At 45.6% G+C, this 17,535-nt stretch overlaps 4 protein-coding genes across 6 annotated transcripts, besides 1 other annotated feature; 2 read left to right on the top strand and 2 right to left on the bottom strand.

Moving 5' to 3' along the window:
• Nucleotides 1-833: part of a mobile genetic element that runs on past the window's edge.
• A 997-nt stretch (nt 834-1,830) lies between these two features.
• Nucleotides 1,831-3,765, top strand: CG3649 (uncharacterized protein). Its single transcript, NM_137881.3, has 4 exons — nt 1,831-1,904; nt 1,967-2,512; nt 2,767-3,431; nt 3,482-3,765. Exons 1-4 carry the CDS (start codon nt 1,871-1,873, stop codon nt 3,695-3,697), a joined length of 1,461 nt encoding a protein of 486 aa, NP_611725.2. The 5' UTR covers nt 1,831-1,870; the 3' UTR covers nt 3,698-3,765.
• CG13531 (uncharacterized protein) lies at nt 3,686-9,681 on the bottom strand. Of its 2 annotated transcripts, none has more exons than NM_001299819.1 (6): nt 8,490-9,681; nt 6,923-8,395; nt 5,398-6,870; nt 4,282-5,339; nt 4,051-4,212; nt 3,686-3,992 (listed from the first exon to the last, which is right to left on the bottom strand). In NM_001299819.1, the coding sequence occupies exons 1-6, from the start codon at nt 9,549-9,551 to the stop codon at nt 3,773-3,775; spliced, it is 5,448 nt and encodes a 1,815-aa protein (NP_001286748.1). In that variant the 5' UTR covers nt 9,552-9,681; the 3' UTR covers nt 3,686-3,772. The 2 variants fall into 2 exon arrangements, with proteins under 2 accessions (NP_001286748.1, NP_611726.1); NM_137882.2 differs by having other exon boundaries at nt 8,490-9,582.
• Nucleotides 9,682-10,236: 555 nt separating this feature from the next.
• RpL23 (Ribosomal protein L23) lies at nt 10,237-11,548 on the top strand. The gene is made up of 4 exons (NM_079089.4): nt 10,237-10,266; nt 10,334-10,383; nt 10,501-10,712; nt 11,299-11,548. Exons 2-4 carry the CDS (start codon nt 10,371-10,373, stop codon nt 11,494-11,496), a joined length of 423 nt encoding a protein of 140 aa, NP_523813.1. The 5' UTR covers nt 10,237-10,266; nt 10,334-10,370; the 3' UTR covers nt 11,497-11,548.
• Nucleotides 11,542-14,648, bottom strand: inaD (inactivation no afterpotential D). 2 transcript variants are annotated; one of them, NM_166566.1, is made up of 9 exons: nt 14,416-14,648; nt 13,455-14,029; nt 13,310-13,400; nt 12,892-13,247; nt 12,603-12,827; nt 12,432-12,543; nt 12,235-12,374; nt 11,878-12,174; nt 11,542-11,807 (listed from the first exon to the last, which is right to left on the bottom strand). In NM_166566.1, exons 1-9 carry the CDS (start codon nt 14,450-14,452, stop codon nt 11,616-11,618), a joined length of 2,025 nt encoding a protein of 674 aa, NP_726260.1. In that variant the 5' UTR covers nt 14,453-14,648; the 3' UTR covers nt 11,542-11,615. The 2 variants fall into 2 exon arrangements, with proteins under 2 accessions (NP_726260.1, NP_001246470.1); NM_001259541.1 differs by having other exon boundaries at nt 13,455-14,065.
• Between the last annotated feature and the right edge of the window lie 2,887 nt (nt 14,649-17,535).

The following is a 17,535-nucleotide window of genomic DNA, read 5'->3' on the forward strand; positions in this document are numbered from 1 at the left end:
CTTTCGTCCTCGCTTTCGTTCTCTAGAATTGCTTGTATTTGGTCGGTGTTAAGTTTTTTATTTGTAGGTGGTGTACGTGTGAACATTCCGCGACAAGGCACTAACACCAGCAAACAACGACAATGTTCTAACGGCGCGACGGTAGTCGATTTTGCAGACGGCGCCACCGGTTAAAAGACAAATTTTGATTTTCGTTAGAAACGAATTTCACCACCTTTGCAATTTAATTGTTTTAAATTCCACAACAGCAAAACGACTTGAGTCTGTATGAGTTCAATCGATTTTTTCAACTTTCAATGCAGTAGACGTAGCCATAACTTTACAACTTTAAAGACTAAATCCACGCACACGACAATTTCAACTTTATCAGTTCTCTCTAGCAGCTTTCCCGACTTTTACCGACTTGTGTTCAAACAAAATCTGTACAACTGATTTTTCCAACTTTAAATGCAATAGATATAGCCACAACTTTACAACTTTTAAAGACTATACCCACGCACACAACAATGTCTTTTTTCTTTAAACAACTGCACCTTCATATAACCGATTTAGGACTGGACGAGCCCCCATGTAAGATTGTTTATTATTATTGTTTATTATTAATTTAATTCTAAATGCGGTAATTATATAAAGTATTCTTAGTTTGTGACCGAACGACTGCTGCTGAGAACTCGACTGACTGCAACGCTGACTTCCACTCCACTCCACTGCTGCCTTGCGATCGTTCCTTCGATGACTGATTGTCGATAACTTCGATTTCCGACAATCATGTTGCTGCTCAACAGCGCTGCCAACCGGGTTGTTGCCAGCCTTCAGCCTTACTCCATGTTACATATATGTATATATTTTTATTCTAGCTTTCTGGCATTCTAATCATACGCATTGTTTACTATTGGCACCTAGGATATTTCGCTTATTCTGCTACCACTTAAGATCTTATCTGCAAACCCGTCATCTAGTCTGGGACCTATAGCTCGTAATGGTGGAATCCCTGTCTGAGACTAGCCTACTTAAGTTGAGTAAGGTCTCCTGTCCTTATCTTATCAGCTGCTAATTCGCCCATAATTATAGCTTAACGATCGCCTCGCCATTTGATAAAATAGCAATCTAGTGCCCGGAACTAAGTGATTGTAATTGGCTCTGGCGATTGATATAAAGCACCTGGCTAACTGCCGGCGCTTTATTTAGCCTCTGATAAGAGCAAACGATTCGCACCCGTCATTGTTATTGTTTGTATTTGTACACAACTATTGCTCCCACGAGACTGTGAGTTATTGGATCAGCAATTTAACTGGCTTGGCTTCCCATTCGGCCGTAAAACTGTCAATAAACCATTATGATTGACTACCGCTTATGAGATGAGCATCTTCAGCTGGAAAATTAAGTTACTTCATTTGTTTTCATTTCTAAAACTTCCTCTTCTAGTTTTGGAAGTATATGTATAATTTTTCTAAAAATGTTTGTTTGTTTTTTGTTTTTATTTAATATTAATATTTACCTATGCAAAGTTAAAAAATCTAGGTTTACATATTTTAAATAGTTAAGAATCACATTTATTTAGATGTAGACTAGAGGAATAGTAAGAGTATTGGCTCTTTCGCGCCCTCAAATATGTGGATTCACTTTCGATGCCTCCATATCCAAATCATTCTTATTGAAGAATGCAACATATATGCCTAGAACTCGGTTGCACCACTGCCAGCGGCACGAGGAAAGAATTCAAGTTTCGGAGGAGCCTGTTTGACGATTTGGCTTGTAAACTAGTTTCGCAGCACAATTTTGTTGAAGCTGCTTATTAGCTGGCATTGCCAATTTTTTGAACATGCAGTTCGGTGACTTGAGGTGAACGCATTGGTCGTTGCGCCGCTCAATGACGATAAAATCGTTCAACTTGGTGGTAAAGGGTGAGGAGCTGGTACTTCAATGCGCGTGTCAAGTTCGTTGCAAGAGTCATTTGTTTTCGCAGGTCCCATGTGGGGCGTTCGCCACCTGCAGGTACTGTTCCTCTTTCTGTGCGCCACCTTGATCGTGGCCCAGAGGTTCAACATGAGCGTGGCCATTGTGGCCTTTACGAATGCCAATAGCAGCAACCCAAATTATCCGGAATACCGACTGACAGAGCCTCAGAAGTCGTACACCATCAGCAGTCCCTTCTGGGGCTCCTGCTGCACCCAGATGATGAGTGGATACCTATCGAGTCGCTTTGGAGCCAAGGTGCTGCTGCTGACCATCATGTTGCTCACCGCTCTGCTCAGCATTGCCACGCCCTTCGCCTTGGCCTGGGGCGGCTGGCAGCTGCTCTTCTGGGTGCGATTCGTCCAGGGACTCGCCATGGGCGGCATGTGGCCCTGCCTGTACACCCATCTGGCCAAGTGGTGTCCCAAGAAGGAGGCCAATCGCATGGGCGGCATCATGACCACTGGCTTGGATTGTGGGACAATAATGGGATTCGCTTTGAGTGGCGTACTCTCTGCATCGCCCCTCGGGTGGCCCAGCACATTCTACGTGCCAGGTGAGTTCTATATAGATAATCATTTACTCCTTAGACAGCCCCGGGTAACAGAAACAACTGCGGAACTCTTCTAAAGACACGTTAAACTAGCAGTAAATCCTAATGACACTTTTATAGCTGTATTTATCATTTTACTTACCTACGACATAACTCTAAAGCAAAAACTGATTAAGTATGGTTTAGGCATAGGTTTTAGCTTATATACTATATTAAATAGAACACATATATTTACCAAGTGTTGATTTCAATTTCAGGATACTTAGGCATCGTGTGGTGCCTTACTTTCTTGCGATATGGCGCCAACAGCCCATCCGAATCGAAATTCATTTCTCTGGCGGAACGAAAGCACATTCAATTTGCCCTCGAGCAGAATCAGGTGATTCGCGGTGCAACTCCTCCAGTACCGTGGCTCCAGATCCTCACCTCTCGTCCATTTATCGTCCTGGCGTTTTGCAAAATGAGCCAGGCGTGCAGCTTCTACACGCTGATGCAACAGATTCCGCGCTACATCCACGGTATATTCCACTACAGCATTGCGGCAAATGCCCTGCTCTCAGCTCTGCCCTTTGTGGTCATGCTGATGTCATCCTACGGATTCATTTTCCTGGCTGAATACCTAACCCGTCGTCGAGACATTTCATTGCCTATCCTACGGAAGACCATTAATTCCTTTGCCACATGGACCCCTGCTGTAGCCCTGGTTATCCTATCCTACGTCAGCGATCAGAATGTGGTGGGCAGTATGTTTTGTCTGATTGCAGCCACAGCTGCCATTTCCGGACAGGCCATTGGCAGTTCCCTTAACCACGTGGACTTGTCGCCAAACTTTGCTGGACTCCTGTTTGGGATGAGCAACACACTGATGTCTGCGGCTGGTGTGATATCGCCAATCGTCATTGGGCTGACCGTAACCAAAGAGGTAAGTAATTTGGATAGTTAAGTAAATTGATTAACTTTATTTTATTTCAGTCGGATCGATCGCAATGGCGAACAGTTTTCCTTGGCATTTCGGTGATTCTGTTCCTCGGCAACTTGATGTACCTAATCTTTGGTCAAATGACCGTCCAGTCCTGGAATGATTCCCCATCCAAAGAGACCGAAACAGAAGCATCACCAAAGCCCCAGGCATCGGCTCCCTCAGTTGCCGAGGAAACGATATCCGTCGAGAGATTTAACTATTTGTAAATGTATATTTGTAATAACGTAATCAGTGCTAATGTTGTTGTATAAAAACAGTTTAAAATCACAATGGTATTTATGTCACGTATCTCCTGCTGTGTGGAAATCGGTACGACCGAAATTTGTATCTCTAAGATAATAAACGGAGGAATCGTTGATTAAGGACATCACGATGGACTTGAAGCCCAAAATGGATGCCAGCTTGTATTTGAGAACCACGGACTTGATCAGTCCCACCAGCTGAACCATCGACTCTTCCTGTTTTGAGTTCGTGGCATTACTTTGGATGTGCAGCAAATAACTGAAATAATATAATCATAACAAGGAGGAAGATAAAGTCAGGCCAGCCAAACACATACCCCTTAACAATCTGTTCGATTACATCATCATTGATGCGCTGATGGCACAGATATTCCTGCAGATAATTGACTCCCTGAAGCACAACGAATTGAGACAAGATGGCTTCGCTCCAACTAATATCATAACCATAGGCGCGACTCAGAATCAGAGCTTGAGGTACGCTAGAATAGAAACATAATGACAACCAATTATTTAAATAGTTAGTCCTTTGATGTAAAGCTTTTGCATACCTTAAATGGACGTTGACTAGCTCCCGAAACTGTTCCCTAGAACGCACTCCAATGACGCTGACACACAAATGATTCGCGTTATTGCTGTGCCTTTTTTCGAGTGCTTTGTTGCACAGATCCAGTTGCATGGCCATCAGCTCGGCTCGAGAAACACTTTGCTGGGCGAGCAGAAGCTTGTTATCCAACAAATAGTTCTCCGTTGCATGTGTGTAATTTTCCAAGGCCTGTTGCAACAGTGTTTGAACCTCTACGGAGCATTTTAGCTTATTGGACTGCGCGGCAAAGGCTTGAATTTTGGTAACAATCTCTTGGGCCTCCGTAGTCCACATCTCCGCCAACTCTTTGTACATGAGGAAGTGCAGCGCCGCTAGGCGCAGAAGCTCTTTCCCATTCTTTGGTTGGTACTCTCTGAGGTAACTTAGAATCGCCTGTCGAAGTCCACCTTTCTGGTCCTCATCAAACTGTCCCAACAAGGACTCAAACTGCTCGTTTTCAATCAGGGAATCAAAGCAGTAGAACATCTCGCGGTAGCGCGCAATTCCAATCAGCAAACGGACAATCAGTGACCACGACTTGGCCTGGGCTAGTTTGGTATTAAGTGCTTTAGCTTTCTGGAGGACGCTTACAATGCCTTCCATGGAGCACTCGTGCACGAAACACAGGTGCGCCTTGATCAACAGCTCCACGTAGATCTGATTTTGTTTTTTGTGTGACAAAACCTGGGGAATGCCTGACATTGTACCCGTCGGAGAAGGAGTGGGTAATCCGTAGAGCGTTATTATCTTTGAAAGATTTTCGAATGCTTCGGTCTCCTCAAAAGGCTTGCCCTCCTGGTAGCGGCGATAAGTCTTTAGAGCATCACAGTACTCCAGCAAACAATTACCCAGCATAGTAGAATTGGGCGCCAGTTCTAGGAACAGGTGGAAATCCCGATCGATGCTGTGGCCCCAGAGATCCGCGTTCCTTAAGGCATTTCGCGGCTGCTCTCTGGCATGGAATATATAAAAACGGGGACGTACGATACAGGTGGTCAGCTCCAAGGCCAAACATTCGGCAATCTGTTGAAATTCGATTAAATATCACAATGATTGAGCTTTTGAAATATATAGTACTTACTTCTTTTGGTGTCATTCTCGTGGAAATTTGTATATCACTGACAACTAGTAGCCGCTGTAGACAATCTTCAGCAGCGGCGCTCTTCAAAAGGATACCAGTATCCTTGGTTCGCAACACATCAAGATATTCTTTGTCCAAGTACATGGCTGCCCTGTACGCAAGGACAATACGTCGTCCAAGCTCAACGCCATACTTTAACTTTGACCCAATGCCCAGCAAGGTGTCCAGTGTCTGCTGTTTCTCTTTGGAGGGGATCTCTTCAAACTCCATCGCCACGCTGTCCGAACAAGTATCAGAAAGGTCACTGTCCCAGCGCGTTATCACATTTTGGTTTAAGGTGATCCGATTAAACTTAGGAAACGCACTCTTCTCGATTTCTCCGAGCAACTGGCGTTCCTTGCTTGACAGATTACTAATGCTGGTCATACCTTCGGCCAATGCCATTGCAAATACGATAAATCGAAGGTCATTTGGACGAAATTCGAAAAGCTCTTGAAGACGCAGTGCCTCCACAATGTCACCCTTGTCCAATAGGGTGTTTAGTAAAGTATTGAGCCGGTCTTCCATCTCAGAAGTAAGCACAGTTTTATCAGCTATGCTGAGGTCATCAATTCCAGCTAGTTCTTTAAGTTCCGAAAAGGATTTATAAAGCACACAGCGCTCTTGAAGCATGATTTGCTCAAAATACTCCGAGTGGTAAATGGATAACTGAGGGAGCTGCTCTTCCGGCAGCTGCAAATAGCACAAAACCATGTCGTACTCAATTTGATCGCGATCAAAGGATTCGTTTGGGAACAGGTGATGCTTTTTGATGACGCCCAGTGTACTTTGCAACAGCTCATATCGCCGGAGGCTCACTTGGCCAACGACGGAAGCTGCCTGCAGCAGGAAGTTCACCAAGATGGCGGGAGCCAAAGCGTGTTGTTGAATGTCCTTTTCGTACTCCTCGTGGGGTCTGAGTTGTCCGGCTTCCAGCTCCGTCATCCATTTACCATACACAATGTCAGTCAACGGCAACTGTAGCAATGTGGCCAATTGCAAAGCTTCCTCATAAGCTCGTGCCTCAGTCAGGGCATCTACCAGTCGCTTGTACTCGGGGCTATCCCTCCTCCCGAGCTGCTCGAGATCAATGGATAGTTCCCTTAGCCAGGTAGCAGCGACTCCGAAAACTTTATGCAGAAGGCAAAAATCCAGAAGATCACAAATATCGCCCACATCCGAACGACAAATGCACTCAAGGAAGCGCTGCTGCTGCAGTATGCAGTCAAAATTCGACTGCAATTGGATAAGCAGCAGGCCAATGGAGCGCTGCATCAACTGCTTTCTGGGCAGGGGACCACACAGAGGCAAAGCGACTGAATCCTGGCTCCAGCTAAAAAAGAACTGGCGCAGCTCCACAATTGTTGCATCACTAAAGTCTTCCTGGTGGCCAGTCAGTTGAAGAAAGCGGCACAGATGCGTGAGTTTGCAGTCCTGAAAGAGAAATAGGCTGTTATTAAACAAAGATATAGATGTTCATACCTACCGGATGAAAGATTTCTAGGCTGTGTAAAAGGGCATTCAGATGTCCGCCAGCGACAGCGCCTCTAATGACTGACCACACCCATTCTGATCGGTTCTCATCGCGCACCTTGGATGCCTCCTGAAGCTGCAGGCTCCACTGTCCGCTGGCCACCGAAAGCCAAACGATCCAGCACCAATCCCGGTTTTGCTCGCTGATTGTGGCTGCCAGTACAGCCAAGATAGGCAGCTCCTGGCGGATGCAGTGCCTTAAGAGGTTTATGCTACTGCAATGCGAACTGTTCCCAACCATCATCTCCAAAAACTTTGGTGTGGTGGCAATAAGCTCATCTGGAAGACTATTGGTACTGCACAGTATTATGGCAAATACGTCCTGGCGAGCTGTGTGTGTTAACAAAGTGCAAAGGGATTGATCCGTATTCCTCTGAAGCTGCTGCACGCTGGAATCCTGATTCGAACTATGTGAGGAGTTGGTCATCGTTTCCTGAGAGGAGTTGGTTTGCGTTTCCCCGCTACGACGAGTCGGTCGCTGTAAGGTCCTTTTGTGGTGGCGATCTCCAGACGATTCGTAACTCAACGCTCGTAGCAGATGCACTCCGATTGGAGATGACTTGAAGTGCGGCAAGAGCTTCTTAAGTTCACTTAAAGGAAGATCAAAGAATTGGAAGACTAGTAGCAAGTGCCACCAATTATTTTTGGAGGCGTAGCGTTTAAGCAAATCCATTGGAAGTTTTCCTGGAGTGTCCCTTATAGCTAGACGCATTAGGGACTGATATAGTTCCAAAGGAAATTCGCTGGGATTGGCCTCGAGCATTTCCACCAAGTCCCTATCCCATTCACCAAGGAGTTCGGAGTAACTTTGTCCGGTTTCGCACTTCGGTAGCTTCCTTTGCAGCAGCAGAAAACTCCTTAGTGGCTGGGTATCGAAGCCCAGCATCTCGCAACAGGCTACGCAATGGGTAACCAACTCGTCATCGCCAGCGTGCTGCAATGCTATCTGGGTGACAGTCTCACAGGCGTGGAACAGCTGCGTCTTTGTTATTTGACCATAAAGCTGAAGTTGCTCTGTAATAAGGTAGTATACAGCATAGGCGCTTCTCTGTTGCTTCAGGTAATGGGTGTAATTCAATTGAGATTTCCTGGCATATCGCTGACTAAGACGCGCGTTTGAGAAGCATACCAGTTCACCATGTCCAGCGGTTGCTAGGAGCGGCAGATTCACGTGTTTGAACTTCATGAAGAGATCGTGTGCCGTGGGTAGGCCGAAATTGCAGCTCGTCGGCCCATGATCGAAGCGAGCAATCAGGGATTTGAGATACGGAACCCGACCCAAGTTGGTAGAGGTCAGGAATCCCTCTAAAGAGCGCACACTTGGCTCCTGACCAAGAAAATCGTAGAAGGTCAGCAGGGGATGCCCTTCGAAGGAGTCGACTGTGTCGTGAGTTTTCTCCAAGTATGCTTGAACGCTCTTGGATATCTGAAATACATTTAAATTGACATAATTATACACTTAACACACTTAAATATAGAGTAAATAATATATTTGCGAATCATTATCTGTTCTGACTTACCAACTCGAAGCCCTCGTTCTCGGTCAATGAATTTGTTTTTATGTCGACGATTAGATTAATCAGGGGCTCCTGGTGCGTTTCAGTGCCGGCCAGCAGTTCCAGCGAGGCGATAGGCACGCATTCCATGAGGAGCAGCGAGTATTGGCCGCGGTCCAGCAGGTATTTCGCCAGTGGCTGGCGGCTAAGGAGATCCGCGTGCTTTCCCAAGCACTCCATGGTGCAAAGGCGACGCAGCAGAGAAGGAATATCTTCGGACTCGTCCATGAAAAAGTATCCCGCACGCGCAAAGAAGTTTCGCAGCACTTCGCTGGGCTGCTGCAGTTCCTCCACGGCGTACTCGTACATGGTGGCATCTATTTTCCACGCGGTGAAGCTCTGTTCCAAGGGAGAAAGCGTTTCCTGGGACACAAAGCCCTCCTCCTGAAGGCGACACCAGCGTTGGAGCTTTGCTTGCTCGTCACTGTCTACCAGGTGCTGCCAGACCATGTCTTTGGACAGGGATCCCAACAGAGATTCATTGCCATTGGCGAAGTACAATTCTACGAGGAGCAACTGCAGTGCCTGCTCTGGTAATGTCATCATGGCTTCTATGTGCACACGGGGCAGCTGTGTTCGATGCTTGGCCACCAAGGCCTCGCACTCCCGGAGTTGCTGCACCAAGGACCAGTGGTAGGCCAGTACTGGCTCTTCCTGCTCGTACATAAGGGGCTCCCGACTGCGCAGGTGATCCAGCACAAACTCACTTAACTCCTCGTCCTGGCACTCGCAGGCGAACTGAAAAAAGAAGCACTTCACATCTCTGTCCACGTTCCGGATCACGTCCTCCGCCTTGCAGACAAGTCTCTCGGAGAGCAGTCGCTGCACATAGGCCTGCACCACGTCGTAGAAGTAGTGGCGGTACTCCGAAACGGGAATCTTTCTCTTCTGCGCCCAGTACTCCATGCACAGGTCGATGTGCTCGCCCTTGGTGGCCACCTCCTTGATGATGGTCACCTCGCTAATGCCCCTCCAGTTCTTGAAGATTTTGTCGCGGGCCTGAGCCTGCGCCTGGGCGGAATGCATCTTGGTGGGCGGAGTTCTTGGAATGTTCTGCGGGCTTTTTCACATCTCTTTGTTGCAATCAACAGTTGATAATAGCGAAAACAGCTGTATGTTCTGCTTCTTCTTCTCCGGAACCTTATCTAGTTCCGAGTGCAAGTACAGTAAGCACTGAAAATAATGACGCACAAATTGTATTAAATGGAGCCACATTTTAACTAAAAATATCTGAAACTTTGTTCAGTCCATTGCTGTCGAGGAACTTTTGTCTCTTACCCTTTTGCCACAACGGGAAGTTTAAGTTTATTATTATTATTAAGTTTATCAATGTCAAAGAGTAAAGTTTTTAAAATATTCAAATCATTTAATGTCATCTACTATAAGATATTCAAAAAAAATTTACTTAAATATTGTGGAATAAATATAGCGATAGAGTAAAAAAATGGCCCCATCCCTTTCTAGCACACGTAATTTCTTTTAAAAGAAAAGTTGCTGATTAAGTTTTTGGAATTTCCGGTGTGAACACGACATCTGATTGGCCAGACCTGCCAACTTGTTCGAGGTGGGTGTAAAACTCCGATGGTATGAGTACCTGCTAGGATTTTAGCAAAGTTCGAACCCAATCCGTGCTCATTCTTGGTTATAATTAGGTTATTTTTTCGATATTTTGAGGTATATTTCTACGATAGATCGGCGGTCACATCGTATTTCCCTCCTTTTCGTTTTCGTTTCCGGCGAAGTAAGTATAATAAAATCTCCACGTTTTTTTTAATGCTAATAATTGAAACATCTCATTGGCAAACTAGCGAATAATCTTGGAATAACCAGTCCGCGAGCAACAAAATGTCGAAGAGAGGTAAAAATCCGAACGAACCGCGCCGCTAAGCGTGCGAAATGTGACGCGCCGGATGTGGAGAGTGTCGAAGTTGTGGTGTGCAAAACTAATAACCCTCTGTTTTTCGGTCTCATCCAGGACGTGGAGGTACCGCGGGAGGCAAGTTCCGCATCTCCCTCGGTTTGCCCGTGGGCGCCGTGATGAACTGTGCCGACAACACCGGAGCCAAGAACCTGTACGTGATCGCCGTCCACGGAATCCGCGGTCGCCTTAACCGTCTGCCCGCCGCTGGTGTCGGCGACATGTTCGTGGCCACCGTGAAGAAGGGAAAGCCCGAGCTCAGGAAGAAGGTGAGTGTGGTGCCCAGTGCTCCGGCTGAATCGGTCATGTGCTAAAAGTGCCCATGGGCTAGCAACCCGCCCAGTGAACACGTTTTTCCACTTTGTTTGTGTGCGTTTTCTTGAATGAAATTCAACTTGTTTCTGTTTCAAAGAAGCCAATTTGAAATTAGTTAGCTCTTATTACATTGGGTTGCTTAAGGTTAATAATCGTATTTTGTGCTACACTATTTGTCATTTGTTTTGAACGGGCAGTTTTAATTTCTATCAATTGCAGAGTATTTCATTGTAAAGTAATACGATAATATAGATAGATTTGTATTAGACGTGGAAGGTTTCTCCTTACGCTTCCAATAAATTTTCCCCACATGTTTTGTGCCGGCTAAGATAGCTTATCGCACCAAACTCACGTTTTTAATATTTTTGTTTATTGATAAGAATTTAAAATTGTAGTGAAGAAGGTTTATAAAACGGTTTCACTGCACTTCTCATAATTCCCCCACCTATAACAACGCACTTTTGCATAACTAACCGATGCAGCAGGAGGTTTGCACACTGCCGAGCAACTTTGCTAACTACTATTTTCATTTGTTTCCAGGTCATGCCTGCCGTGGTTATTCGGCAGCGCAAACCGTTCAGGAGGAGGGACGGGGTGTTTATATACTTTGAGGACAATGCCGGGGTAATAGTAAACAACAAGGGCGAAATGAAGGGCTCGGCCATCACTGGACCGGTGGCCAAGGAATGCGCCGATCTGTGGCCCCGTATTGCATCCAATGCAAGCTCTATAGCCTAAGGAGTTTCCTTTTCAATAAACCCACAACGGAAAACAGATTGTTTTGAATTCGAATTGTTGGTTCTTTTATTGAATTGCTGCACTGCTTCGCTACCGGAGGAGGAGAATGAGGATCGTCTCTAGGCCTTGGGTGCCTCCGTACGTAGAGTGGGCTTGGGTCGTGTCACTTCCATCGATACCTTGCCGTTGGCTCCCTTGAACAAGGCGTAGCACACCTGGAACGGAAGACCCTCCAAGGCATCGCCATTGAATTTGGTGATAATATCGCCGCGCTGCAGTTTGCTGTCTATCTCCGGGTATTGTCCTTGAATCTGTCGAGAAAGTAGTTACTTAGGGTTGAGCCTTCCTACCACTGTATACCAGTGGTGTATGTGCACTCACCAAGTCCGCGATGGTACATCCAATTTCGTTGGGAGAAAGCGACAGGCCCAGCTCCTTGCCTGCTTTTTTCATAAGGTCAACGTTAAACTTTTCCAGCTCCGGAGGATCAGCGCGGAAGACCGTTAGGGTGACCGCTTTCTCGTATGTGGTGTGGAATAACTGATGGACCTTCAGTGTCGTCATGGATCCCACGTGGATTGGCGTACCATTTATATCGCAAATGTGGTCAAAGATCTTGAGGCGCTTGTCGGCTGCCACTTGTCCCTCCGGATAAACGTGGGTGATTACACAGCCAGTCTGTCAGGGAAAAGTTGTTTAAGGTACTTCTTGCAGAAACAGAAAGTTCAGATAGCCCACCGTGACATGGTTGTTCTTGCCGCCGCAGACGATGACGCCCATTGGCTTCTTTTCCACCTTCAACTCAATGAGTATCTTTTTGTTCGGCTTGATCTCGGCTGTGGCGGGTTCCTGTGGCTTTTCCTCCTCTTTCTTGGCCTCTGTGAGTTATCGGGATGAAGATGTCAGTTTTGAACTTGCTTGGACGCAATACCTACCCTCCTTCTTTTTCTCTTCCGCCGCCTTCTCAGCCTTTATCGCCTCCTCGCTCTTGAGAGTCAATAGAATCATGGTCACTACGCCCTCGGCACGTTTAAGCAGTCCAGTAGCCTGAAGTGGATATGAAATGGTTTTAAACTAAGTGGTTGGAGGGCTTCCTGACGACTCACATCATCGTAGTTGGATTCCAGTGTTACATCCTGATTAACGGCCAGCAGCATGTCGCCCACTTTCACGCCCGCCAACTCGGCATTCGATCCCTCTCTCAGATCCGAGATGAAAATGCCACTTCCCACCTCAGCGTGCTTGCCATAGATGACCATGATGCCCAGGAAACCCTCCTTGCGCACCTGCACCGTGCGCGCCTTGGGAAACTGGTCGAAGATAAACTTAGTCTGGAATAGAAGGGAAGGACATTTTATCGCAGGATCCATCCGAAAAGAAGTGAAAAGTACGGACCTCATCAGACGCGGTGGGGAACTTCTTGATGGGCTTGACGCACATGCCCTCATCGTTGGGCTTGCGTCGCGAGGTGATCATCACGAGCTTATCCCCATCCACGTTCTTGAACACGGCGGAAGCGTTCAAGTGGCAGCGATTCTTCAGCACATTGCCGTTGACCTCGACGATCTCGTCGCCCGGTTTGATGTCCACGCTACCCAATGCTCCGTTGGGATCCACACCGGCAACAAAGCAGGCCATCTTCTGGCGGTCCTTGTGGCCAGCGAGTGCGAGTCCCAGTGGCTTGCTGGCGTCCCTCTGGACCTCGATCCTGCGCAGATCCTTCATCATGTTGTACCGCTTGTTGATCTTAGCTGGGAATGGCATTCACGTGCTGTGTGACTGACATTTTTTAATGGCTTCAATTGAGTCTTACCCATCGTGTAGCCAAATTCATCTTCCTGCTCCTTGTCGCGATCCTTTTCCTGCTTGTTGAGTTTGCAATTACCGGCGGATGCTCGATCGATCTAAGGTACTTATAAGTTAGTAGAGCGATGGGTGGCGACCTTGGGTTAACCCACCTCATAACCCGCCTCCGTGCGAATGCGACCGGTCATGTCCCGGGTGTCCTCGTCATCCTCGTCGGCGTAGTTACTATGCTTCTGACGCATCGAGGCCGTGAATGTGGTATTCCGCTTCTGCATCGATTGCTGCCGGTTCATGCCAGCCATTCCCTGACCCTGACCCTGACCTTGCCCCATTCCCTGACCTCCGGACGCATTGTTGTTGGTGGTCTGCTCCTGGTTGAACTTGTTCTTGGCCTGCATGTAGCCATTGCTCCGCGGATCTGACTTGGCCTGCTGCTCATCGCTCTTGTCGAAGGTCTGAATCTCCAGTTCGATCTTGAAGTCCGCCTCCTTGATGAGATCGATGACCGCCTGTTCGGTGGAGTTGCGCACATCCTTTCCGTTGAGCGAGAGGATCCGATCGCCAACCTTTAGGCGACCACACAGATGCGCGGGACTGTCGGGCACAATGCCCTTGATGAAGATGCCGGTGGTCTTGGTGTTGGGCGAATCCTTCACCTCGCCGCGCACTATGCAGATGCCGAAGGACTTCTTGCCCGTCTTGTCCAGGGTCACCATGTGAATGAGCTCTGGGAAAGGATTGTGCATTCCAAATGAAATAAAAACTATTTACAACGTATTGTTAAAGTACGACTAAGACAAATGTGAAGCTATTACTAATAAATATTTATTGGGGTCCTTATCCCACTTGGTATCCTTTCGCAAAATAATTTTCACCAATATTGTATAATCGTTTATATAAATGTTAAGGTTAAGTTCATTACATAAACATATTTCTCACAGGATTCTTAAGAATCAATAAAGTCAATTGAATTGGCTTTTGTTCAAATTTTGTTTTATTTGATTCATAAAACACAAAACGAGTATTGAGTGACCTTTGGAAGGTCAAGTTCTTTCGGGACTAGCTGCAAATTTGATTAGCAGTTGGTCATGAAACCACTCAATGGACACTGACCACCCGCGGTGCCCTGTTTGCCCAGGAACTGAACCATCCTCGCTGCTTGAGATCGACTGCTCCGTAATCCTAGCCAAAAACTCGCGACTCACTGACCGGACATTAAGCGCACCGAATTAAGCTCAAATGTAATATCGAATATTTATTGTTATGGGTTTTCACTTAATTATTATTTGTGAATATTCCGCGTTGGCTGCGCCCGATTTGAGTCCATTGAAAAGTGCGCCTAAACTGATTTTACAATTAGCGGGCGAACATTCTTGCTAACTGACTTAGTGGCCATTCTATTTTGAGTATGATTTTCGTATCGATTACACTGGTCAGCAGGGTTGATCTTAGAGTACCAGATGCATGTAGTTCATACATATATGCTAAGACACTTTCACAAACTTTCCTTCTAAAGAATGCTTGAGTAAAAGAAAAATTCTACTAATAATAATGAAAATGTTTCGTATCTTGAGATTACCCATTAAAATATTACCTTGCAGTACAGTGCTATCGATTCGGAGGAGGTGCCTCCAATGAATTGAGTAACTTTCACTGTCTGTTATGACACCACTCACAAAACACCCAGCTCCCCGAAGACGGCCATTATATGGGTTACCATCGCGGATGTGAAGGCTAGGGGAAAATGGATACCCATGTACCTTTATTGGCCCTATCAAGTTATTAATTTGTTGGTACGATTTGGCCCGTGCTGAACTCAACACTCCGCCAGGAGAAGCCCACCAAGTGTTGACCAGCAATGCCCATCGATTTTATATTTTTCTTTCATTGCACTTACAACTGAATAACATATGTCTCACACACTTTTACCTGGGCGAGAGCTTCTATATCGGCACTGCAAATAACAACAATTTGTGGGGGACATTTTTAAAACATATAATATCCTTAATAAAAAAACAATAATAAAATGCGCACAAAATACCGAAGAATAAAGAGTAAATAAATATAAAATGTAAGGTGACAATGATATGATATTGAATATGAACTGTATATATTCAGTATCAATAATATAGCCCCAAAAAGTAGGCAACAATTTCAATGCGAATTGGTAAGGATTGCTGGGGAACTTCTGAACCAGACACAAGCGGTAATCAAATAAAACTTTCAAGATTTTTATCTTTCGAGTGGCAAATAAATTTAATTTGTCTGCCGAGCTTAAATTCATAATCAAGATTTGCATTTTAATGCCTTTGTCGGGGGGAAAGGCGGTATGAAAAAAGGAAACTGGAGGCAGGGAAGGGAGAATATGACTATGCAAACATTTCCCGAACATTGCCCGAACGGAATGAAACGAAAGTGGAATGGCTAAGGCAGCTCCAAAGGAAAACTAGAGTAAACACATGCTCAAAGGAGCTGGGCGCAAAATGGGGTTTAAACTGGAAAATGGCGAACCCAACGGAGAGTGGGAGTGAGAGCGATGGGAGTGGAACGTCAACGACTGCGAAACGATGCTGGAAATTAATTTCATAATAAAAAAGCGTAAGGAAACCCATTTGATAAAACAATTTCCTTTTTGCCTCCCAACAGTCATGTTTTGTTAGTAAAGTAAATTCAAAAGAGAGCACAGCGAAAATATGGCAATGAGCTTAACGCTGCCGCCCCCTTTTCCACCTCTTCCCCCAGCCCCGCCCCGCTCTCTCCTCGTCCCTTGCAGCCTCTGCCGCTGCCGACGTCGCTGTTCGCAAGACCTCGCCCTCCGATTGGCTCTCTGGCCGCAGGCCACGCCCCTGCAATGGCTGCTTTGTGCCGTGTCCTTTTCGGCTGTTCCGCTCTCTGTTTCTCTCTCTCCTTCTCTCTCTCTCTCTCTCTGTCCGCTCCTGCAGAAGTCGTGCTGCTGCGGCGCAGTCGGCGCATGGTTGTTGCGGGGATTTAGTTAACTGAAGTGATTTTCCACTGTTGGCTGTCACACAGGCAAACACACTCACACACATACACCCACTCGTCCTTATGTAAGTGGCCACACGTGTCTGTGTGTGTGTGTGTGTGTGTGTGTGTGCAGGCGAATCCGTTGTTGACTTGTTCTCGTGTTGTACTTACATGCAGTTATATCAAATTGCTAATAATCGTTTAGCAGGCACTTCAGACTGCGTCCTGGAAATGAATAAAAATTACAGTTTTCTGCGCCAAAACACTTGAGGCAACGATTCGGATTTGGAATAATATGGAAATTGCACAGGACCTGGGGAGCTGGGTAATAAGGAAAGCCACAAAACCACAACTGAAAATGGATTACCGGACTGAGCGGGGAAAATTCTCGTATGACTCAGAACGGAACTGTTGGTAACATATATGTATAACAAACCATCTCCTAATGGTTTCATTTACAAAAGTGTTTATTAAATTTAATATTTGGCTGTCTTTTTGTATCCATAGGTTAAGGCAGATATACTTTATACTCAAATCTGTTCAATAATCATTAAAATGGCCATAAAGGCCATCGAAAAGCTTAATATAATTTTCAACAAATTTTATAAAATTATTAGTAATTGTAATTTACAATTTTGATATGTTTGTAACAGAGAACAAAATTTGTAACTTGTTGAGTAAAGGGTAAATAATATTCCTTGAAAAGTATGTAACGGCTATAACAAAGCGTTTCGGATTCTATTAAGTATATATATTCTTCCGTAGAACCTCTAGCCGATTTAATTTAGCCATATCCGTCCGTTTGTCTGTCTGTCCGTCGAGGTTTCGTCCATATCCGACGCATTTTCACTAGCTGAGCTAAGCGTATAACTGATAGGCGATAGAGTTCTCTCTTCTTTTACCCTTGTATAAGAACTATAGATAATGGAAATACCTATAGATATCGGGACTTTATTCCAACATATATAGTTACTATAAATTATGTATTAATATATAATTTTCCCTTAAATATACCAATGTATCAAAAATATAATGGGTGGTAATCCCCAATTGAGTAGCCCAAGTATCTGAGAACTAATAATCGGTATCGAGAGGCGCAACAGGCGTGCACCTCCGGTTAAGATACACAAAACAAAAAGGGGGCCAGCCGACTGGAGAGGCAAACCAACTGAATATTCTCACGACATTTAAGGACATCTGCAAACAATTACGCCCGTACATGTGTATCCAGCTCGAGTTCGAACTCAG

The sequence above is a fragment of the Drosophila melanogaster genome, chromosome 2R (genome assembly GCF_000001215.4).
Source record: "Drosophila melanogaster chromosome 2R".
Taxonomy (NCBI): Eukaryota; Metazoa; Arthropoda; class Insecta; order Diptera; family Drosophilidae; genus Drosophila; species Drosophila melanogaster.